Source organism: Siniperca chuatsi, linkage group LG11 (genome assembly GCF_020085105.1).
Source record: "Siniperca chuatsi isolate FFG_IHB_CAS linkage group LG11, ASM2008510v1, whole genome shotgun sequence".
Classification (NCBI taxonomy): domain Eukaryota; kingdom Metazoa; phylum Chordata; class Actinopteri; order Centrarchiformes; family Sinipercidae; genus Siniperca; species Siniperca chuatsi.
The window spans coordinates 14,765,037-14,790,363 of NC_058052.1; the positions used below are offsets into that span (position 1 = coordinate 14,765,037).

At 42.5% G+C, this 25,327-nt stretch overlaps 1 protein-coding gene across 5 annotated transcripts in view; it reads left to right on the forward strand.

Moving 5' to 3' along the window:
• The window catches only part of slit1a (slit homolog 1a (Drosophila)), an 88,728-nt gene that overhangs the window by 25,026 nt on the left and 38,375 nt on the right, over positions 1–25,327 (forward strand). For all 5 annotated transcript variants that reach the window (XM_044213183.1, XM_044213186.1, XM_044213184.1 and 2 more), the window contains exons 5-6: positions 23,521–23,592; positions 25,035–25,106. In XM_044213183.1, the coding sequence (XP_044069118.1) occupies positions 23,521–23,592; positions 25,035–25,106 (144 nt within the window). The remainder of the gene's footprint in view (positions 1–23,520; positions 23,593–25,034; positions 25,107–25,327) is intronic.

Below are 25,327 nucleotides of genomic sequence, written 5' to 3' on the forward strand. Positions count from 1 at the left end.
GTCTTATCTGTACCTTTAACACCTGGCTGCCTGGATGGCAAGCCATATATGAGATCTCTTTCTCTATTCCTCTTACCTCCTGGCTGAATTTCTCCATCCTCTCTGGCTTATAAAAGGCCTGGGGACTGGAGGCCCCAATGAGCCCCAGGCTGTGGTAATGAGCTCGCAGACCCTTTCATGTGAAGATCAAGCCGATGGCTGGAGGGGGTGTTGTTGGTGCTGGTGTTAGTGGAGTGGATATTACCAGCAATGGATTGTGGCCTGTAGAATAGAAGAGTAGTAGGTCAACCCCAGCCCAGACTTGGAGATGCAGACAGTTCCCATGAAGTCAAATGTGTCCCAGCCAGACACAGAGACACACAATACTGTCGAAGAATGGGTCAAATCATTATAGTCTGTGTAAGTTATAGCATTCCTCTGTCCAATACATTATCCCAGAGACCTTTCCCGATATTTACAGGCCACAGAAGGTCAGATACTTTAAGCAGGACAACGGTAAAGGCCAGAAATCAATGGCACACACAAACTCATACCATTTTCTATTACTACTCTCACTTTCTCTCTGAGTGTGTCAACACTTCATAAAATTGCCATCTGAATAAGTCCAGGGACAAAGAAAGAGCGATATTTGAGGGGGATATTTGAACGTCTGATGCTCTTTGATTTGACTTCGCCTTTGAGGAGCATTGCCACTCCTTGCCTACTCTTGTTAAATCCTCCAAAACCAATCTATATGTGTGTGTGCGTGTCTATTAATCCGTAATGCATAGCCACACACAATTATTGCTCCCTCCCCCTGACACCTTCATTAAGCCCACAGACAGGGATTACTTCTGACTTGTAGATTAGACCACTTTCCTGGCCACATCACAGTACGGCTGCTATGTTCATGCGTGCTATTGTTGCAACTAATGATTATTTTCATTATTGATCAATTTTAGTAGTTTATCTAGTCTGTTACATGTCAGAAAATAGTGAGAAATGCCCAAAACAATTTCACAGAGCCCAAGTTGATTTCTTAAAATAGCTTGTTTTGCATTACCAACAGTTCCAAACCCAAAGATATTGAATTCACAATGGTATAAAACAGAGAAAAGTAGCTCATTCTTCTGCTATATTAGTATAAGTTTGTGCAAAAGAAACAAAAGTTTTGTCTGTGTTTGTGTATGTGTGTGTGTCGGTGTGTGTGTACTATACACTGGGAGCAGAGGGGATATGCCCAGGTTCCACTTCATAAAGCTGTTGTAAAAGAGAGGAGGCCATTCATGGCTAACAAAGAGTTTTCACATGAACAAGCTAACAGACTAGTGCTCGACAGCCCTCCACACTTCCTCAACACTCATTTTACCAATTTTATTTCCTCTCTCTTTCCTCTCCTCCCTCTTGCTCAACTCTTTCTCATAAGTTTACTGGTAAAACATCTTTGATCTTGGTTTGTAGAGTGCACTGGAGTGTCAATTTTAGGAACAGAAGAGACCTCTTACAGGAGTTGTTTTTACTGCCAGAGACCTTGGCAGGAGATAATGGCAGCGCCTAATCAAAGATGGATATGTGATAAATAAGTGAAATCATCACAGCGTGAGCCAGTTATCTGGGCGGGTTTAACTTTTGACTCATTCCTTTGTCTTTTTATAGTATAGCTCCTAATAGTTTCTATGGAGACTGAATTGGCAAAGTGTTGTTGTGCTGCGTTTAGCCCCTCGGCAATCTCACCCTCATTTACCTTCCTACCTGTGTTTCTGGATATAGAAAGCTGAAAGATGGTGATACATCTGTGTTAACACCCTCGCTCCTCCAAGGGCAAAGAGATGGAGACTGATAAAAGTTTCTTTCACAGTATGAGTAAAGTCAAAGCTTCGGGATGTCGGTGTCAACAGTCGAATTAGTTAAAAGTTTCCTCGGCTGATTGTAGGGAATGTGGAAGTCTAAGTAGCATAACAAAGATATTTTCGATGTTTGACAGATGAATGGAACAGCAGATTACGTAATATTTAATTTTTCCCTGCTTTTTGCTTTTCTGGCTTCCCCTTATACTTTGTGTGGATGTGGAGAGGAGGTCGGAGTAGAAAAAAGGTAGAAGTCAGATTGTTTTGGGTTTTTTTTTCAAGTTTTAAGAGTGAGCTGAGCGGAGCAGAGTTGAACGGAGACGTCCAGTTGGGTTAGAGAAGCACAGCCTTGTTTCCCAGGCAGGCACCCTCTTTGTGACATGGTTAAAGATGTGTCCTAACAGCATTCCCATCACCCCTCGTCCCCTCCTCTCCCCACCTCAGCTCCCATCCCTCCATCCCTCCCTCCGTCTCCAGAGAATAGCCTGCCCTTTGCTCAAGCCATTCCGTCTCCTTGGAGCTCATTGTTCCCTGGTTGCTAGGTGATAGCTGGGGCCTCATTTGGTCACCTTGGATACAGGGGGGAGCCTGGGTATTTGGTATGGGGTCAGGGCTGACAGAGGTGATGTGAAGGTGTGTGTGTATGTGTGACTACGTACAAGGTTGTGTGCACACACTGTTAGCCATCAAAGTGTGTGTGTGCGTGTGTGTGTGTGTGTGCATGTATGTGTGTGTGTGTGTGCATGTATGTGTGTGTGTGTGTGTGTGTGTTTGGTTAAGGGTCAGGCGTGACAGCGCTGGTACAATAGGGTGGGGTGTGACCAACCCCTCCTTCACTATTTGTTAGCCTATTCAGTCACCCACTCCCCTGCTCCGAGCCAGGCTGGGCCAGGAGGCAGCCGAGCTGTCAGTTAACAGGGAGGCGGAGGGGCAGAGAGGGGATCCCAGAAAACATAATTAATGTGTAACACAAGAGCTGCCACATCACTCTAAAGAAGAAATTAAAGAAACAAGCAGCCACTGTAACGGCAATTACGCAGCGCTGAATAGACCACTGTCTTTGAGTTGTCAATGCTGTTTCAGGCACTCACACCTGCTCTCTCTTTCATCTCTCACTCTCTCTCACTCTCTCTCTCTCTTTCTCTCTCCTTCTTTCTTTCCATCTACACTATGTGTTTCTCTCATTCTGTAAAACACACACCAGGGGAGAGCCTCTTTGTCAACCGCCCTCCTGAATTCCGATCCTCAATCGTCAAGCTGGCCGTGGCTGGCTGGCCTTGGAGGGTCCTGGAGTGGCTTTCATAAACCACCATTAAACACACAAACACACACACACAAACCTATATTGTTGCTGCCAAAGCTGAAGCACTCATCAAGAGAGTATGAGTGGTGAAATGAGCAAAACGGAGAGGAACATTGTTTAAATGAGGCCCATCCGCAAACCCCCCCCCTCTCTTTCCCTCTCTCTACCTCTCTCTTTTTGTGCTTCTAAAGTAAAGTCTATATAGTCCATGTGACTGCATGATTAGCTGCAGAGGCCTGATCGCTGATATCACTAGGTTCTGTGGTGCATCCTTGAGCCCTTAGAGCAAAACCAGCATGAGTGTTTTACCCCCAAATTAAGCTTCATTAAGGATGACTCACTGTCAGTGTTATGTGTCTGTGAGTCATCAGTATGTGTTTTGTGTCCTTTAACCAACTTTTTAATTCATTAGACAGGCAAACTTTTCCTCTTCTTCTTGCCCTTTGTCTGTCTGTCCCACTCCCCTTATCTCTTCTTTCTTTTTTTCTGGGCCTGCTGACATTACAAGACAGTGTATCTCAGCTTTCTGTTTTGTTCCAGCAAGAATGTGGGTAGCAACAAACTAGCACCTAGAACGGTTTTTGCAATACGCCGAAAAGCTCTGTGGTTGCTGTGTAGAAAAAGTATTCCCTCAGGAATCAGTTTTCCTCCTGCCGTGTCTGCATGTGTGTGTTCCACAACCAGCCGTGGAGCTAAAATCATTACAGATTACCAGCTAAATTGCTGCCTTGTGTTCTCAATGCTCATAATGAGTCAGAAGGAATGTGTTGTCCTCACCTGAGCTGTAACTGATAGCATATATAAAGAGGATCTAACAAGCCTGCGCAGAAGTAAAAGAAGAAAGCCTGGCTTTGCCGAGGGCATACCTGCGCTGAGAGGCAGGGTGTGTCTGGCCTCTTAGGGTTCACCGCTCTGACAAAACCGCAGTGGTAATGCAGCAGAAAATGACTCCAGAAACTGGCATATAAACTTGGGCTCAGTATGATATCGGGAGAGTTTCCGGAAGAGTCATTAAGGAATCATTGAGTGAGGAAGCAGAGAGATTCATAGAATTCATGGAATTCATCAAAACAAGTTATTGAAAGCAGCCATTGCATTCATTTAGTGAGTCGGCTGAATTCATCCATTGGACTGCATTGATGTGGTGTTGACCCTGGACCGCAGCATGCACTGCTGTCAGTGTGGCTTTGTTGGTGGAGCAGTAACCTTTCTTTGTATCCATGTTTGGGCCAGTAACCTTGCTTTGTGTTGCTGTGTGTATCAGGGTGTAGTGTGACTCCCCTTCTCCATAAATCACTGTCAGATTCCAATGGTACGAAACAAAGCCCTTGCCTGAAGCTCGGGTAATGGGGTTGTTGGTGTGCGCGTGTGTCCGTACGTGCGTGTGTGTCAAGCCTGTAGCCCTTCATTTACCAATCGGCATCAAACAGAGTTTATGAAAATTCATTGAGGGTGAGATGAGCTTTTTTCTTCAGATGAATATTGCACGAAACGCGGCATTGGGTGACAAAACACTCCATTGATTTCAAGGAAGGAAGGAGGGAGGGTTTGAGGGAGGGAGCGGAAAGAAAAGGGTGAGGGAATGAGGTTGATCGCTGGTGCATGATGGAATAAACTGCAGAATTTCTGTCACTGTGTGTGCGTGTGTGCGTGTGTGACTGTGTGTGTGTGTGTGTGTTTGTCCCACACAGGGGTCTAATAAATAAATGATGTTTGAAATGAGAGCAGCTCTCCGTAGACCATCTCCACTTCATGAGAAGTGCTTGTTTACAACTCCACACACACTCATGCACACATCCTGCATGTATGGCTACTAGATCTGAGGAATATACTGTTGCTCTCCTTTCCAGGAACATGTCTGTCCTGTGAGCCTGTGTGTGTTCCCACTCTCAGGCCTTCATCACATTACACTCTGCATTCCATCCATGTTGATGGTGAAGGGATGGGAAGCATTACCGTGCAGGCCAAAGCAAACACACACACACATGCATATAAACACCTACCGTGTGAGGGAGGCTGGAGAGCTTTAGCGAGCTCAGCAGAGCAAACACGGTGATAAAGGCAGGATTTGGGCAGATTCTAATGGGAGGAAGCGGTGGGGCAGGGAGAGGATTTACCCCCGGTATCCCCGCAGGCCCGGGCACGACAGAAGCCCTGAGTTTTGTAACCAAACAGTGTGTGCCGCTGACTCACGGTTCCTGTGTTTGTTCTGCGGGCTGTCCTAACATATCATTACTTCTCTCAGGAAAGGCAACCTTCTCCTCAGGAGAGACTGGCTGCCTACCATCCAGACAAAACCTGACCTTTTACTTTCTCCCACCGGTAAATGAAGTGATGCCATTCTAGATGAGCTGTGAGTGAAATGAGAGGTGGTGGTGGGGTGCTCAGGAGCGAGAGAGAGAGGGAGAGAGAGAGAGAGCGCCATGGGTGTAAAGGAGAGGGTAGTTGTTGCACCGAGGATTCCCACAGTTTCATTGTTTTTGGAGAATTTTCAAACATCCCATTTCTAGGCAACTGAAGCAAAGGTCATAATGGAGGAAGGAAGAAGAGAACAACAGACTAGAAGGAGATAGAGAGAGAGAGAGAGGGAGAAATGGGCTGATGATAGGGGATACAGCTTTGGAATTCTGCAGTGGTTTTAATTACAGACAGAGGAATAGTCTTTTTAAATATTTAGAGTACAGATGAGCTCTCCAGCCGTGTGTGTTTGTTTGTGTGTGTGTGTGTGTGTGTGTGTGTGTGTGTGTGTGCATTGCACTGTGCATTGCCATGTGAGTTACTGAGAGCATGTTTATGTGGGTGCATGTGTGGGGGACATTACATGTGTTGGGTATTCAATGAGTATGTGGAATTCCATGTGGATGCAGCAGTAACTGTGAAGAGATTTTGGCAGTCGGTGCTTGTCATTAACTGCAGTGTCACTTTTGTGTTAAATCCTTCTTATATTAAATTTTGGTGATTTTCATGATTTCAGATCAGTTTAATTATTACATGCTTGGTTATGAGTTGAGATTCCCCAAAATCCTCCAACTTCTTAGTCTCATAAAACACTTTCAAAATTATAATAATAATATTTTAGAAATACATCATCATCCAGATAAAACATGGCCATTGTTAGAGCCTGAAAATACAGACTGACTGAAACTCTCAAGTATCAAAAGTTGGCATCAAATGCTCGGTCTGTTTTAGTCTTACGTATTATTTGATCAGATTTATTCTTTGGTCTAAATCCTACATTTTTAGGTTAAGTTCTTGTATGGCTGCTTATGTTAACAACCGATGCACTGAGAGGTTCTGCATATTTAGTTAAATGAAAAATAAAAGATTTTGCAGAAAAACACAACATTCATGTTATTCAAACTAAACTCCTGAATAAAGTTTCACTTTGGTATCAAATTTTGACACCTAACAACGGAGTGACAAAGAAACACAAGACTCAACTGTTTGCTCTTTCTTAACAGCATAAACAGTGCTTGCAGTGGAGATTATCCTTTACCCCGCTTGACTCAAACTAGCAGGCCATCAAAAAGCAGGGAAAAGCAGTAAAAATCGGCTATAAATGAGATGGAGTGGGAAAACAAGACACAGAAGACATATGTAAGAATCAAGAAGTGGTTTAAAGCTGCTAAGTGCTAGATCTTAACAGTGTGGGTCATGTTGTGAGAGACAAGCCTGAACTACTCTCATGTTTTTAGCGCTCTGGTTGGCTGCAACTGTCTGACTGACGTTAGGGTGCAAAAAGATAGAAGGGCCGTAATCTCCTAATCATTAAACAGGGAACTACAGGATGTGACTGCTGTCTGTGAGCACTAAGCCGGAGGAAGTCGGGATGCCAGAGTTAAGTGGAGCAATATCCTCCTTGCATGTGTGAGGGGGCTACTCTTGTTAAATGGGTGCTATCATGAGCAAACAGTCTCTCCAGCTCTTGCTGTATTGTGTGTTTGTTCAGAGCGATGCCAAGGCCAGTCCAGACTCAGACCTAGAATGGTAAATAGGCTGTAATTTTGAGGCAGCGCAGGGTTCTGCAGGCTCACATTGATCTGTCATTGACAAAGTTAATGAGCGTGGACATGAGGCACGGAGTCTCGCCACAAAGACATCAAAGTGCCGCCGCTATGACTAGCCCGCTGTGAGACTGGCCTTCAGGCAGACACCCAGGCTGCCGCAAACCCTGACTCCCCAGGAGAGGAGTGAAGGGAGGGGGTGGAGGTGGAGGTGGTGGGGATCTTGGCACCATGTGTAAGGAGTTTGTATGTCTTCATCCTTTTCCCCTTGTCCTCTCTGTCTCTCTCGCACACAAACATTTCTGGTGCATGTTTGGCATGTGCTTGTGGTTCTAAGCAGGGTCAATAGGAGAGTAGCAGCAACTTTTGAGCAGCAAACAAGATTCCTAAACTCAATACTTCTGCCTCTGCTCACCACCTGCTGCTTGGGAACCTGCTTGCTACACACACACTTACACTCACGCACACATACACGCACAAAAGTCTTGCTACTAGGTAACCCACTGGCTATCTGCCTTTTCATTCCTCTCTGTCAAGAGCAAATAAGAGAAGGAGAAAAAGCAAAATCCAAGAGCAAATATTAGCCTATGCAGACAAAGGCATTCCAGACAGGGTTGTCACTCTCACTCGCTCATCCTTAAAGTCCCATCCTCCTCCTTCCATCCATCTCCCCAGCTCCCCCCACCTCCTCCCCTCACACAGCCACTCCTGTTCCTTCCTTTATTTCCTCCCAAGGTCTCTCTTTTCAGCTCGGAGCGAGGCATCTCTGCTATCAGTGACAATGTGTTGAAATCCTATCTGACTTGTTATGGCAGAATGCATCTCCGTGTTTGTGTATGTGTAAGTATGTTTGTATGCAGATGTGATTCAATTGTTCAGCTCTCATTCCAAAATCAGAAAAAAAAAACTTTATTGTCAATCACAAGGCCAATGGAAATTTGTCACCGACATGGCTCACACAGTATACACCGAGTAAAAATATACACAGAGACTTAAATACAAAAATCTAAGAACTGTGTCACTGTACAGGAAGTAGCAAAGTGTAAATATGTGCATGTTAGAGTCCTTCACTGCTGGTAAAACACACAAATATACCTAATCTCTATGATTTTGTTTTGTTAATTTATTTGACTTATTTAACTTGGCTTACATGCTCTCTTACACACCTTGTTCTGTAAATAAAATCACTGCAACTTGATACAGTTGGCTAAAAAATAGTTACCCGAGAATCCATCATTCAAGGAAAGCTAAACCAGTAACAGTAACAGTAACTGTATGCTTCTAAGATTTAAAGATTTCCTGAAAACTGATTGCTCAAATTTTAGGGGCCACCTTCCCCTCACCCCCACAGCCCACGTTCTCCCAGCTTTTTAGCAGTCCTCCTCCTGTTCGTCGTCTTCCTCCCTCCCCTGCCTCTGGGGGTTCAGATGTCATCCTCATCCTTGTCAGAGGAGTCTAATGGATCGGTCACGCTCAGGGCCCTCCCAGCCTGAGTCACAGAGCTGGGGTGAAAGGTCATGGTTAGGGTGAGATAGGAAGCTCGGAGAGAGGACATCCTCTTGGTTGTTCCCAGCCGCGAGTGTGTCTGCAGTGGAGTGTGTATGTGTGTGCGTGCGTGTATTATTTTCTCAGTAAACACATTCTCTGTACCAGTATGCAGGGTAGCTGGGGGGACGATTTGCGCAGAGCAGTAAAATACACCTAAGAAAATAAATAGCAAAGTTCAGCTACAGGATGTAGCATTGTCAGGTAAGTACAAAAGTGTACTTACACACACAAACACACACACACTCCCTGGGTCTGGCATATCCATCATAGCCTCTTGGGGCCTCCTGTTCTTTCTGGAGGTCAGAGCTGAAAATGGTAGAGAGGACGCCTACATTGACATACAGCGTAGAGTATGTTTGCGTGTGTGTAGGTGCCAGATCTGTGCAGAGCCTTGGTGTTGATTAGGTCTAGATCAGTGGGGTGATCTATCGCCATCACAAGAAACACAAACCAAATGTATGTCTGGTAACAAGGCAAGTCAACACGTATGATGATATATAGCCTGGAGTTCTGAGGGTCAGCAGCACTTTTTTTCCGAACAGTTGATGGTCTTTCATTAATGCAGAGCACATTTCCACTCTGCCGTCGCAAAGTTCTTGTGTTTTCTATTTGACTTATTGACCTATTTGACCCTCAAAACCTAACACGGCAGCAGCGGATGGCCGCCCACCGTTGAGTCTGGTTCTATCCATCTGCCTCTTAAAAGGACATTTTTCCTTGCTACTGTTGCCAAGTGCTTGCTCATGGTGGGATTTGTTGGGTCTCTGTTAATATTATTATGAACAGTACGGTCTAGACCTGCTCTATAGAAAAAGTGAAATCAGATAACTGTTATGAATTGGCGCTATATGAATAAAATTTTAATTGAATTGAATTGGGTGTTTTTATATTGCCAGCCTATTATGTTCTGTCCTCCCCTGCATTTTTATTATCCTTTGTTTCTCCTCCACCACCCTTCTCTCCTCCTCCTCCTCCTCCCTACTTTTTCTCTCCCTTTTTTATTTGGGTGGTGAGTTTTAATTTCATGCCCCCTGCTCTGGCAGTTGGTCTTCTAGTGAGTGCCAAGCTGGCTTTGTGACACACAGCTTCCTCGGGGGCTACCAGTCTCTCTAACACACACACACACACACACACACACACACACACACACAGCCACAAATATGAATACTCTCAACCCCGGGCTATGCATCGGCATCCATGCAGAACTTATGGCAATAAAATGATCCAGAAGTTGCTTTCAAGAACACACAAAGACAAATGCTGTCAGGGACGTGATTACACAAGCAAGCACAGTGGCATGTTAGTTCAACTCGAACAAATGGACGTGATTCAGTGTTCACACATATGGAACAAAAAGCCACTGTATTCCCACTTATCCATCATAGCTGTCATTGTTTCAGTAATTTATCTGCAGGTATTGGCCTCATCTGGCTAGCGACAGTATGCTAACTGTCCTGGCATGCATTTATTACTCCACACAGACAACTCGCAGCCCTGGGGAGTAATCAATCTTTATTCTAATGCTTGTGGATGATGATGGATGTGCTTCAGCCTCCATTGTGTTGGACTGTTACAAAAAGGAAAGACTGTTTCCTTCATTCATATTTATCTTTAGACGCTGTTGTCAAGATGACTTATAATGCTTATGTTGAAATACACTTTTGAAGTGCTTAAAATATTTTATTGTTAAGGTAGACAAAGAGACACTTTAGCATAAGAGTGTGTGTGTGTGTGTGTGTGTGTGTGTGTGTGTGTGTGTTTGGCCCTGGTGGTAATAATCCATTCCTACGGCTGCACCTCTGCAAGGGTTCATTAACCCTGAAAGCTCAGTCTTGTCAGGCCTCATCTTCATCTCATGAGCATTGCAGATCACATCTGCTGCTCCAGGCTGGTCACTCATTAATGAACACACCTCAAGGCCATATGTGGCCCTTCTAAAATATTTTAAGGAATGCTAGTGGGTAATATCACATGCCAAATTAATAAAAGAGGCAGGTCAACCATTTGGTGAAAGTTTTTGTCTTAAAGGGGCAGTTGAATAAAATAACAAAAAATAGTTTCACACTTAGCCTTTATGGCATCAAACCATGTAGGTAGTTTTGGTTTTATTTGCTGAGGTTTGGAAATAGCTGCTCTTAGATTTGTGTTACAACTAAATTCAAAGGAGGTGAATGGAATTTCAGAGTCAAAACATTGAAGAATTACATAAGAGCAACGTGTATTTCCAGAGACAGTGTCACCCTTACGCTAGATAATCCACAGACCTCACTGTGAACAATTTTCATTGGAACTACTTTTACCATAGAAATAGTTCCAATGAAAACTGTTCACATTGAGGACTGCCGTAATACTATGAGGAATAACTGTAAATGTCTTGTTGGTTATAGTAGCAGATCATCTATATCAATGAGCTGAAATAGTTGTCTTTGTCATTATGTGGTGGTTGTAAGGTTTGCTTCACTCACTCCCCTGCCTACATTCTATGTGGGCTGTCAGTGTGGGAGGAAGAGGGTATTCCAGAGCAGAGTGGAGGACAGAGTAAACATCCAGAGCAGTCACCAATGTCCATTGTTAAACTCTTTTTCTCAAAACGACTCCCACCCACTCCAGCACAGCTGGGACCAACTCCATTGTCCTCTCCTTCCTCTGCCATCCTCAGTCTTGCGCTCACAAACAGAACACACACACGCATACAAACACATACCTTCAAGGCTTAGTCACAATTCCAGCTGGGTACCTTTTGTCTCCTAGCAACCACCACCTCTGCAATTTCTGGCCTTGCACCTCTAGTTTGGACTGAGAACCCATCCTGACATTTGGATGGCACACACACACACACACACACACACACACACACACACACACACACAGGCTGACTAGAGTTGGGTTTTGACTCGCTGCCTGAGTGAAATTGAATCTGAAAAGTATTGGGCCGTTAGCTCTTGTGGAATGACTTTCTTTATGCAGTGAAGTTAATTAAGAGCAGTGATAGAAAGAGAGGCAGAAAATGAAAGCCCAGAGGCTTTGATTCACTTTCATTGCATTTTTTTACTTAAAGTCCTAGTTTTCGCTCAGAAATTGTAGTTGCCATAGCCCACAAAAAAGTCAGCATCAATACAAATGGGTATCAAAACAAATACTTGCATTAATTAAACAAAATGACCTCTTAGAAAACAGTATTATGTATGCAAATCTGTTCAGACAAGATGAGGTGTAAGCTGTTGCAACCAAAGTTTAATTATGAAAAAGATACATTTATTATACGCACACAGACATAATTTAAAAGAGAGAACCATAATTAAAAGAAAGACAGCATTAAACATAAAAAACGTTTAAAAACCAATTCAAATGGGAGTAATTATTCTATTCTACAGTTCTGGGCTCATCAGTTGGAGGCCAAAGTCAAATAAAGGCAAACATAGTTTTAAAGTTTGTGTGTGTGTTGTTGGTTTGTAAGCCCTGACGCCAGAGTGAGTATAGCCGTTTGCCTTCCTGACAACCTCATGTAATATTCATGAAAGATTTCTATAGTCTCAGAGACTCTGCAGTTATTTATTCATAGCTTCATGAATGCCTTTACTGACCCCTGACATGTACACACACCTGTCACAGGAAGAAAATGTTGCCTCCTCAAACCTGTTAACACACAAACACAAACACGGTGCTAGCTGACCAGTGGTTAACCTTTACCTCTTTACTTACGTAATAGGCTAACTGGGATGAGCAGTGCAGTCTGGTTGAGCAGATAGAGATGCAAAGTTCCTGAAAACTACTTTTTTTTACACGGATGACTAACAAATAAGGCCAACTCTTTAGTTGTTATGCAGGTACTATTGTTTTATAAGCATCCAGTGTTCATGTTCTGGGCATCAGTGGTATTTTCCCTATATTCTAAGATTCTAAAATCAGTATATACTCACACCCCAGCTGTTTTAAATGTTTTTCCCATCTGAGCCTACACAAGTAGCCCCAGTAGCTCGCAGGCTAGGCTATAGCTGTTTTTCAACTCCTCAAAAATGTAACCACCCAACATTTCCACTGCAAAACTGCTTCTCACCTGTTTTGCCTTATTTACTATCACAAAATGAATTGGAGCTGAAATGATTATCAATTCAGTCATTTTTTAAACAAAAACACCCGTTCTAGCTTCTCAAATGTGAATATTTGCTGATTTCTTTGTCATCCATGATAGTAAACTGAATATCTTTGGGTTTTGAACTGTTGCTCAAACAAAACTCGGACTCTGGAAACTTAACTTAAATGGCTCTTTTTTTAATCAGTTAATTGAGAAAATATTCTGCACATTAATCAATAACGAAAATAGTTGATTGCAAGGCAATAGTCTCAAGGCAAACGTTCCTATCGCTCTTCTATATCACAAAGTAATGAAAGTGTGTGAAAAGTTACTTTGGGCAATATAATTAAAGCACGATATAGCCTGATAAAGTATGACATACAGTGCTGCTGTGGTGCTATCTGTAGGTGAAATCTTGGCAATGAATCAATTCCTACACTGGAGGAACCTGTGGCAAGACATCCGTACAAGTCTAATTCCACCTTCTGTTTGTGTCCAAGTGGTGTGCGCAGCAGCTGCTTTTGTCATCACCTATATTGTGTGTTTTGTGAAGCACTGAGTGCAGAGATACGGGGACGAGAGGCCTGACTTACTGCTGATTATATTGTTTTCTTGCTGCATTAAGATAACGTGTGTGGGAGTGAAAGCAATGTATGTATGTGCATTCATGCCTTGGAGGGTGTTTTTGTGTGCATGTGAGTGTGTCCTGTTAAAGATAAGGTGATACATGCCCGGGGTGAATTGTTCACGTCAGCCACAATTCACCTGTCTCATACATCATGGTGAACAGGAGGTGGTAACCGAGGGCCTGCAGCCTTTATTGTTATCACTTCACCTCTCTCTTCTGTGCTATGGGACAACTAAATCTCCCACTCAGTGCAATGTGGCCTTATTTTCCCTGCAGCAAAATGATGCATATGCACTACATATTTATGTCAATGCACACTCAGAAAATGTACACGTTTAAACATTTAATGGGAAAACAAAGGAGAAACCTGTTAAAGTTTAGAGAAGTAATTGTATATCCAACAATAACAAGATGAGTTGAAGGGAAATCATACTTTTTTCTTCTATTCTATTCTGTTCTTCTATTTAGACTAGGTGTCCTTGACTGTGTATATCTAGGCAGGTACCTTTGGGCTGTTTTTAAGTATAGCTTTCAGAGGGATTTGTACAGAGAACAGGCATGATATGAAGGAAGCTACTCTACTCACCTTCCCTGTAGCTTAGTCCTCTCCTCTCCTCTCCTCTCCTCTCCTCTCCTCTCCTCCCCTCTCCTCTCTCCCCTGATACTTTCCATGTGGGACGGTGACTGAGAGCATAAAGTAATGACTGGGAGGTTTCACTCTCGATTACAGTGAATTTAGAGAATAGAAAAGGCTGTGTACGAGCTCCTCAGAGAGAGAGGAAACGAGAAGATGATCTATGCAGGGGTTCATTTTGGTCAGCAGTCATCAAATCTCCCACTCCCTGTGTTTCGTGTTTGTTTTTTTTACCCTCTTTCTCGCCAGAGCTTTTTCTCACTCTGCGTCTTGATGCAACTCTGCACCTCTACAATGTGCATGGAGTCGATTAAGTGTCTTGAAGTGTATTCAGTTTACATGTTGATTGAAATAGCTCCTGACTGTGTGTGTCTTAGTGACAGTCCTCTGATCTGGTATCAGCCGCCTGTGGTTAGGTGTGGTGGATCTGTCATCACAGCGGCTCAATAACACTGACCTCAGACCAGTGCTGTTCTTCCAGGAAAAGCTGTCATCTGATCTTCAGGATCAGTTTTCCACTTTCTAGGTAGCCAGCCATTCACAAAGAGGCATCTTTAACTAGTTTAGTAAGACCACACAGTGTGTATGTGTGTGTGAGAGTAAGAGCAGCCACCCATATTGGCTTTGTTGTCTTTCTAAATGGCTGTCTCCTTCCGTTTTACCCCTGTCCTGACTCGATGTAAAACATTAGTCCAATCTAGCAAAATCATTTCCAGGCTATTCTCAGAGATGGAGATCATTATTTCTGTCTTGGTGTGAGCCCGCTGGCTAATGTAGGGATAGGTAATGGCAGTGATAATGGACCTGTTGAGAGGTATGTTTTCCCTCCCTCCTTTCCTCTCTGTTCTTCTCACACTTTTCTTCTATTGTCCAGCAGGTAGACTGCATGATGGATGGACGGGCTTGGCTGCATCCCTGTGCAAAGCATTGCTATCGTACACCCTGCCGTCTGTTGATAGCGCCTATAAGTGTTTGTCATGATCGATGCCGCTCAGTCCTGCTCCATCACTCTGCCTGACTGCCAATGAAAGGCTTGGACACACTCAGAAACACAAGTAGACATAATGGTAGGGGGAAATTAGGGTGATTCGAGAGCTGGGAGAAAGGATAGATTTTCTTTCTTCACCATGTTAACTATTTCATTTGCTTCACGGATGGCAGCAAAGCACACAGCCAAATGTATGCGCTCATATGGGATTTTTAAGCCTACAAATACACATAGACATCATGAATCATTTACAGTGAAAGAAGAGATGTGGGCAACAGTTAAACTAGCTCTGTCTTGATTCTCTTGATGTGTGTGTGTGTGTGTGTGTGTGTGTGTGTGTGTGTGTGTGTGTGTGTGTGTGTGTGTGTGTGTGTGTGTGTGTGTGTGTGTGTGTGTGTGTGTGTGTGTGTGTGTGTGTGTGTATGTCTGTCAGCCCTCATGTGGGCTTGATAAGTTCCACTGACATTGTGTTTTCTCTTGGTGGTTGTTGAGTGTTCCAGTCTGGGAGCGCTGTGTGTTTCTCATTGGTTGGTGAGCTGTAGATGATTAGAGTGGAGTCCATCCATGAAATCCCCTTTAGGTCCCATCGAAAAGAGACAGTTTGTGGATATGTGTGTGTTATGAGAGTGAGAGAAAGCGAGAGACAGAGGGTGGTACGCTGTACCAGCTGGTAGCTGTATTTTTCAACATCAGAATAAATCACAAACCCTCTCCAGATGGCCTCCTTTTTCCTCTTTCGGCACATATAGAAGCGTAAGACATTAGAGGGTTAAATATATACATGAGCGCTCTGCTATGACAGTCCGTGGGGTCTGTTGGAAATGAGATAATGCTGCTTGATGACTTATTTCCTGAAGTCCATATAAATAAATAGAGAAAGCTACACTGCAGAGGAAAGAGAGACTATAGTGAAATGACATACAGCTCGACTCAATCATTGTCCCTGGCTGTTTGTACTAGTTTTTGTGGACTGGTGTTGACATTAGCTTTCAAAAGAAAAAAAAAAATCTACAAAGACAAACAGATGCTATTGAATTATGCTGCATTCGGTATCAGTACAGTGTTTGTTCTTCATTAGGATTCTTTGTAGAGCCTATATTTAGTCCTAGAAGGGAGACAGAGAGGGAAAGAGAGACTTTCTCTCCTGGGTTGTTTTGTGAGAGTATTCCTAAAGCAGCCTTATTCCTCTTTTTATAAAAGCAGCAGTTTCTCCTTCCCCGCTTATCAAGTCCTCCTCCCACTGAGCTCCATCCAGCTCTCTCCTCCTCTCATCTCCACCACAAAAGGACTAGAGAAACACCTTACACACTCTGCGTGCTTGCATGCACTATATCTTCGTGTCTGTGCATGATAATTTGTGTGAACATGAATGAAGGATTTTATTTTTAAGACTGTGTTTTGACCTCCAGATGATAATGGTAATCATGATGATGATGATAGTAGTGGTGGTGTCTGGTTCCCTTGTCCAGATTGCAAGGACTGCTGTATGGAATTACAAAACATAGAAGGTAGACAGCAGAGAGAAAGTGAAGGGAGACACAGCTAGGAGGCATGTTTATCATTTATTTTAGCGAGAAAGAAAGTATAATGTGAAGGTGTGGAGAGAGAAGGATGGGGGGGGGCATGAGGGTGAGAAGGAAGGCGCAGATGCTCTTGACCCCACACAAATACACACACATACATGCCTGTGTTTTGGCAAGCACCCAAAGGCCCTGCAGCCTCAATCCATACTCCTTCTCACCTCATTCTCTTTATGTTACCCCCCCCCCCCCTTAACACCTTCCCTCTTTTTTCATCTGCCTGACATTGTGGGTTTGTTGTCTTCTACAGTTCTCTGCACCTCAACCAAAGATATGTCTCCACATAAATGCAGCATGTTAACATAGACAGGTTTTTGTTTTGTTCGCTTTTCTGCTTTTTTTTTAAGACCTTTTTAAAGCTGAGAAATAGCCTTAATCAAGGGATAACATGTGCCTCCTGACTCTTCCTTTCTAACCTTGTCTTCCTCTTTTTTCTGTCATTGCTTTTTCATTGTTTATTGCCTCCCCTCGGTTGGCTGCATCAGCTAAAGCTTCTCCAGTGACAGGGCTAATGGCTCCATCTCTACACTAGGTCTGATCGAGCCATCATTAACTCCCTGCTTCCCCTACCAGCTCCTACCTACTGGTGTCACATCACTGACAGCGAGAGCTGTTTTAAGTCTTTTGGGGCAAGTCCAAGTCAAGTCTTGAGTCAGTTGAGATTAGTCCAAGTCAAGTCAAGTGTCCTTTAGTCAAGTTACATGTGTTAATGGGAAAATTAAAATGACATGGAATATGAACATTTTGCTTTAAAATCTGTTAGTAGTGGGGGGGTTTAAAAACTCTACAGTTCTGCTTATACATACCTGCATTTTCACTTTCCTCAGCACATTTAGATTTCAGGAGAGCTGCTGCTACTGTACCATAAACAAGTACTAATATGAGCAAGTTAGGAATCATGCCTCTGACACAGATTAAGACAAAATATGGATGTGGACATAAACAATTTGTGCATGTTCACTTTGTTTTTGTTTTTTTTTAATGTATAGCTCCTTCATTTGCAGTGTCTTGTGTCATGTGTTGTTAAATTTCCAGGTCCAACCACTTCTTTCTGAAAGCCTGCAGTTTATGTGTGTGGTTGTTTATTTGTGTGTCTACTTGTGGGTTTTTACCGTGCAGGGAGGAAGAAAGTAGTTAGCAGTTAGTGGCAGCAAACTGCCATTCTTTTAACAGCCCTCACACACCTCATTAACTCTCTTAATGAGTAAGTAATTAGACACATTCCCCCTCTGTCTTTCTGTCTTTTCTCCCTCTTTAAATGAACAAATAAAATTAAGAGCATTTGGCAAGGATAAACATTTTCTGATCATGCAATCGAGTCAAGATATCAAGAAAACAAACACCATTTTAGATACACACACTAAAATAAATGCACTTACACTGGCACATATACAAGCACCATAAAGGCACCTCTTTTCAGGATCAGTAGTTATTTATCAGTATGAAATCTAATCAGTCACAAATGGAGTTAAGTTTTTTTGTTCTGGATACGGATACACTGCTGGGGGTTTTTTTTACAGGATGAATTGTTTTCTTAGCTTGACTGTATATAAATCTCTAAATGTGTAAAAGTACAATGCAGAGAGATGGACTGAAGAGACAGAGTGAAATAAGGGTGAGAGGCTGAGAAAGCAGCAACAGGAAAACTTGGCCCATGCCTGTGCTACTGTGGATAACGTGTCATTTACATGTTGAAAGATTTTTATCCAGCACTTTCAGGTCATTTTTTCTTTTGCTTTTGAAATGCAAAAGTGCTATAAAATCATCTAAAAATCTCCTGAGCATTAGTATTTTGGACAAAAACTCAATTTTCTCAACCCATACTGCAGTGTAAAACTTTAAATTTACATTTATTCACTTTATTGAGTATTATGTTTATATTATAAAATATCTGTATCTGAAAAAAATTGAGTTAGCTTGCAAAACAGTGAGAAAAAAAATATCTCTAAATCTACATGACTAAAACCAGAGTTAGTTTACAAGAAAAGCGCAAACAACGACAGAAAAAAGGAGAAATAAAGTGAACATTTGGTGTGATGGGGTTCATTGAAGGAGAGACCATATTGCAGAATGCACACATAAATCCTTAAATGGCAGCGTGTATTTCCCCTCAATGAAACCTTTAAAACCAGCACATCAGAACATCAGATCATCCCTGATCCGTCTGATTTATGAGCCTCCGTGTCTCTGTGTCTGCTGCTGTGGCAGAGGTTATGACATCTTATGCATATGAAAGAGGCAATTGTTTGTGTTCACATGTAGACGTGTGTGCATTGGTCCACTTGCATGTTTTCATTTGTGCATTAGAAGTTGTATATCACTTAACCACAGAGTACAACACTGTGGAGCCTGAAGCCCTGAGGGTTATAACCAGAAAAGGCTGTCTGTCTCTGAGGTGGCTGAGCCACTGCAGCATCCCCAGAAACTCCTTTTGCTGTCAGAAATAAAGATTAAATCATTTAAAGTGTGATTATAATAAGCATAAAAACTATGTTAATCTCTTTACATAGTTTTTTTTTTATTAGTGGGATTAACATCCCATCAGTTATGCGGCCACAGTAGGTATTTGTGTCATGCAGAAGAGAGTTGACGTTGTGTACAGCATTAGTGCAGATAGAGATCAGAGGTTAATGATGTGAATCAGACAGGAACCAGACATTACCTTCAGTGTGCGGCTAATCTCCAGACCAGGCGCCTTAAGCTATGTCTGATAACATTGCTAATTATTCCAGATATAGCCTCTGCAGGGATTCTTGTAAATAGGCATATCAGTAGCTGAGTTTATTGTCAGAGCACTTTACACTGACTAAACGATACCATTGTTTGAGGTCTTGTACAAGTGAAACCTTGAAAAGCCCTGACCGCAGCGTGTTAGGGGCTGTAGTTCATACAGCGACGACACACCTGAAAACATGTGTGTTGTGTGTTACCTCATCATTAGGGCTACAATGGGAATGAACTGTGAGCAACGTCACCTAAATAGAGCCAGGCTACATTAATGAACTAACTGCCCACTTCGAGGTATGTAGTGCATTAAGGTAAATCTATACCAGGTCTAAGCTGTTTGAACACTCACTCTCGCTCACTCTGGCATTGGTTCACACACCTGTAATGAAAAAGGACTGGTATGGCATGCTGTGCGCAGGAAATTAGGAAACAAAAAGCTGCAGGTATGACATCAATACAGCACTCTGTGAAATGCCTGGGGGCCTGGAATGGGGCTGGAGGCCGCTGCCATGCCTCAGGATAGTCTTCATAGCATTGTAATGACTGCATGGAAGGAGTCTGGGCATTGGAGACAGTGGCGTGGCTCTGACGGTTTCCATGAATCCTTTAACCCTGAACAGAGCCGAGCAAGTGGAGTGAAGTCTGGAGGTTATGACCTGTGCTCCTGCTTCTGATACTTAACTTTGTCTGCTCTCCGCTCCTGCAATTCTTCACAATCTGATGACCCTGAGGTTAGCTAAGTCTGAAGCAATGTACAGACTCACATTTTGGAAAGTATGTATTGGCCAGACACTCAAAGGCAGAATTATTTGATGGAGAAACAAAGGACAAAGAGAAAGGAAACCTTTTGTCTTTTCTCGCCATGCCAGTTTGGTTGTTAACTATTGGGATGCTTCTCAAGTGATGCACTGTGGTGGTATTTGCTGAAGGGCTGTAACATTAGATTTACTGTCATGACTTAATGATGGAGACCATGGTGGCCAATATCCCTCTTTGTGGTGACTGTTCTCACATAATTGTGTCTGTTTTTGAAGGGATCAGTGCTTCCCTTAAAATCTGCTTCTAAACTAATCAGAAATGTCAAATATCTCGGAGCCAACGCAGTCGGGGCTGAGCTTAGAAAATACCAGTGAGGGGCAACCACAGACTATGTAAAATACAGCATGGTCTCCCACAGAAATGTCCTGTTTGCCGTTTTAAGAATGTGTAAATGCAGAAATGTAGTGTTGCTAAATTTAATATTGCTCTGGCTCTCGTAGGAGTTGAACCCTTCGATAAATCCTTAAAGGACACAGAAGACTGCAGACTCCAAACCATGTCCACTGTGATTATTCTGTTATATCTGACAGACGAGAGAACAAACCAGGCAGGGGGAGAAAGGCAATATAAGTAAATGAGAGAAAGGCAGACTTTCTGGCACAACAGTTAGCATCATGTAGGGTTGTCATGAGTCCTTTTTGGGCACACATTGTCCCAGAACAGACCTACAGTTACAAAGCGACCTCCCACGACCTCAGCATTTAATCCAATCAAACAGCACCATAAGTGGGAGCATATAGATCACTCCAGCCAATCGTGTTATAGCGTGCTAACAGGATTATGGGGGTTTTAGTGTGCGGATTCCACCCTAGAGCTTTCATTTTACTACTTACACACATTGCATTGTATTCATATTGTCAGAGCCTCCCTGCCTCGTCTTCCATTCCAGCTTCTCATGCCTGTCTCCATCTCTCTGTTTCTCTGTCTTTCTTCCTTTACTGTACTGTTGCCTCTGGCACTCCAACGATGCCGTCCTAGCACAGCAATCTGTTATCATTTCTTACTGCAACCCGGGAGCGAACACACACACATGCAGACACACACAGAAAAGACATACCGCACTCCTCCCAGATGTCCAGGGGGAGAAGTATTAACATCGTATCTGAAGCAGTACAGCACTACGGCGTCTCTGGGTGTATTAGTGTGTTTGTTGCAGGAAGGTGAGGAGAAGGTGAGAGGACTAATTAGTCATCAGATAGAGTGCACGGCCAGGTAGACCAAAAGCATTCCTCTCGCATGGAGCCGCCTTGATAAGAGGCACCAATATAGCCTGGGTGCCAGACTGACTCAGCTTTCAACTCTGCACTTAGGCTGTTTTGCCAAGAGAACAATAAAGGAGCTGGAGGGAGCACAACTGTTCAGGCTCCCATGCTTGCTGGTGAGGAGCTATGAAGCTGGTTTGATGTTTGGGATATGATCCTGCAAAATGTGGCAGACTGACAGAATAGATAGATTATTGTTGTGTAACTGCCTAAATTGCCTGCTTACTGTGCTGCCTGAATATCTTGGTGAAAGCAGATGTTATGCAGATTGGCTGATGAAATCAACCTCAAAAACCTCAAATGATAAAATCAGAATATGACATGAGATGGAATATTCATGTTCTTTTTGAATACAAGCCAGTGATGTGTATTTCATTTGCACATCTATACATGCACGTGGCATTTTTGTGAGTTGAGAATCACAGCCAGATAAAGCTGTTGTCTATACTGTTGAAATATGAAGTAGTTAAGATTTGTTAGTTTATTCAAGGTATAAGGGTGTTTTATTTTTATTTTTATTTTATGGCCATTCTCATAGTGTTATGTCACGTTAAATGCACAGCTGTCTTCTAATAGGGGGAGACTGTAAAGAATGGGCAAGACCCTACAAGTTACAGTCGACTGCCAACATATAGCTTGATCTCTACAGAACCATTCACTGTGCACATGCATTCATCTCCCATGAAATACTGAACTGTGTATGTTTGAGCAAAATGCATCATTTTACTTTGGTAAAGGTTCAACAGTTGCCTTGGATTTAAAATATTCAAACAACAACAAAAAACAAAACACATAAATTCCATTTTTAATTGTGGTGTATTTGCAGTGGCCTGCTGTTTTAATTTCTGCTGCACCATAAAGGCACAACCACCCATTCATTAGATAGATTGCACAACACAACCACTGTGGTGTGTTTTGCTCCCCTCTGTTGTTTGTATCCCGTTGAAACAATGTGGGTGCAATATTCATTCCAAGGAAAATTCTGGAAAGGATGACCCAATGGGGACACTATGTGAGACTGATATGTCACAGGAGTCTTGGGAACTAATTTTAACATTACCCCATGGGGTTGTATAAGTTTGGATACTTGTTGTGTGCATGTTGGGAATGCGTGCTGTGGTGTAAATTTACATTAAATAAGTAGACGTTATCAAAGTCTTATGCAGAACAGTTTTGTAGTTTTATAGATTGTGGTGTTGTGCTTCAGCCTCTCTATGGGCGACCATAAGTACTCTGTTTACGTCTGTCTGAGCTATGGGGGCCCTCCGTGTGTGTGTGTGTTTCAAGACAGGAGCCTCTCTGGAAGCACCCTACAGTGTAGTGTGTGTGTATATGTGTATAGAAGAGGGGCAGAATGAGGTTAGCTCACCATTTAAATGACAGACAAAAGATTCTACTAATTAAAACTATGGCTACTTGTGTTTCACTCACTCTCCTTCCCCCCCTTTCCTCTCTGACCCTCTCCTCTCTCACTCTCTTACTTTCCATGCACATGCACTTTACAAATGCCTAATTTGTACCCACCGTTAAGCACAGGACACACACATAGCCTAATACTAAAAGATAATGTTCTTTGTGCCGAAGCGTCCTAATGTATCCACCCCACAGGATCAGTGAGGACCCCTCATTGGTCGCTGCCCTGCTGCCTGTTTGTTTGGTCTGTGTGCAGGCAGTGAGTTGGGCACGTCACACCAGAGCATAGTCAAGGCACAGAGAACAAATTATAGCATGAGTGAACATTGAAGAATACAGCCACTATAAAATAACCACTCAAATAAGCACTCCATTGTGAGTAGAGCTCTCCATGCAGTGCCACACCTCAGGGTTTTAGCGCACATTGAAGAAAAAAAAATTGCCCTTAGCTTTCTGTTCTGCATCGATGAGTGTGGTAAAAGAGGGAGTGACACTGAATAGAGTGTGAATTCTGCTGGATGAAAAGCATGCTTTAAACACTGGGAGTCAAATGTTTACATAGGGAATTGTTGAAAAGTGTTCATTTTGCTTCCAAAAAAGGCTTGTATTACACTTTTTCAAAGAACACACACTCTGCTGAACCAAACAAAACAAACCAAGCCATCCTCAAGGATAAGTTATGTGTAACTAATGCCTACTTATTGTCTCCACAGAGATCTGAGCGAGAACTTCATCCAGTCCATCCCCAGAAAGGCATTCAGAGGAGCTACAGACATAAAAAACCTGTGAGTACCTCACCCTTTCCAGTAGGGATGACTATACTTAGCCCTGCAACTGACACTTATTTTCATTATTTATTAATTATTGGTCTATAGAATGTCAGCAAATACCGAAAAAAAGCCCATCACAAGTTCCCAGAGCCCTTGATGATTTCTAAAAATGTATTGGTTTGTCCAAACCTTAAAGATATTCAGTTTACTAAAGAAGTCTTAGAAAATCAGAAAATATTCACATTTGAGAGGCTGGAATTTTTGCTTTAAAAAATTACTAAAAAAAACTATTAATAAATTATCAAAATAGTTTAAGATTTTCTGTGAAACGACTAATCTATTACTATAAAACTTAAATTAAAAGCTAAGCCCCAATTAAATGTACGGTCCCTTTTACTGGCCGGGTGTGGCTACACATTTTGACAAATAAACGCAGGTCTCAAATAGATGCCGGGTCTGGTTTTTATATAGGTTATTTGGATGTATAAAACCTATTAAAGCCCACTGGGTCGCCCGCTTGAGCTACTTCTAAGCTTCTTAGATCACGCATAAATGTTTAAACTTTTGTCAGTATGGACATGCATTGTTAGATCGGTTAGATTCTCCACAATTCAATAGTTCAGTTCATTTTACAGAAACCAGGAGCACCAAAGTATAATTCATTCAGATTTACCGGCATGGTTAACAAGAGAGACGAAAAAAAAGTGGTGTCTCCTTACCAGTGAAGCGGTCATATGTGTCCATTCCTCAATAATTTATCGTATTTCCCATATTTTCTGAGCAAGAGTTTTGTGCAAAGGGAATTAAAGGCCTCTCCCATATAGACTCTACTACTTTTAGCTGTACATGTAGTGGTATTTGATAACTCATTGAAATCAGTGATGATAAGTCATCAGTGATGATGATAAGATAAATGAATGAATCAAGATTATTCAGAGTGAAGCAAATCACACCAAAAGCTACTGTAAGTAAACAATGGAAGAATGTGTTCCATTCACACCTCATTCAGTATAATTCCAGCATGTTAACTCTTTTTTTCTTTATCTGGCTGAGTTAATGGCCCTCGGTAAGAGTAAAACATTATGTGCCTATTGGTGTGTGTATGCATATTCAGTGGTTGTATATCACTCTGATTGAGTAGACTAACTACCTCGCACATACAAGCAGCTCCCCAAAGACGGCTTTTAGCAACTGTGATTTACATCTTCACCAGATTATGTGCACATTCATACACGGACACACAGATTTATGAGGTGTATTGATGCAGATAAACATTCAGTAAAGTCCCCTACTCTTAGGGTTACATGAGCCGAGATGACTAAACCAGTATTGATTTACCATAGTCCATCAGTGTACTACTTACTGTATCAATGATTACAACTACCCCACAGGGAGACAGAAAGATTGTTTATGTGTCTTGTGTAACAAAGCCTCTCTCTCTCCTTTGTGCTCTGCAGTCAGCTGGATAAAAACCACATCAGCTGCATCGAAGATGGAGCCTTCAGAGCTCTGAGAGGCTTGGAAGTGCTGTAAGTATCTGAAGTCATGTTATTCATCCAGCCCCACCGTGTATCATTCCATTAAAACACTTAAATTAAGACATTGTTTTGTCCAACCATAACTAATATAAACACATACGCATACCTTTAATTAGTATGGCCTTAGTTATTATGCCAAAATACCCCCAGTGGGCCTTGTGAGGGGGCCTGCATCATGGAGACCAAGCTCCATTAACTCATTGTTCTACACA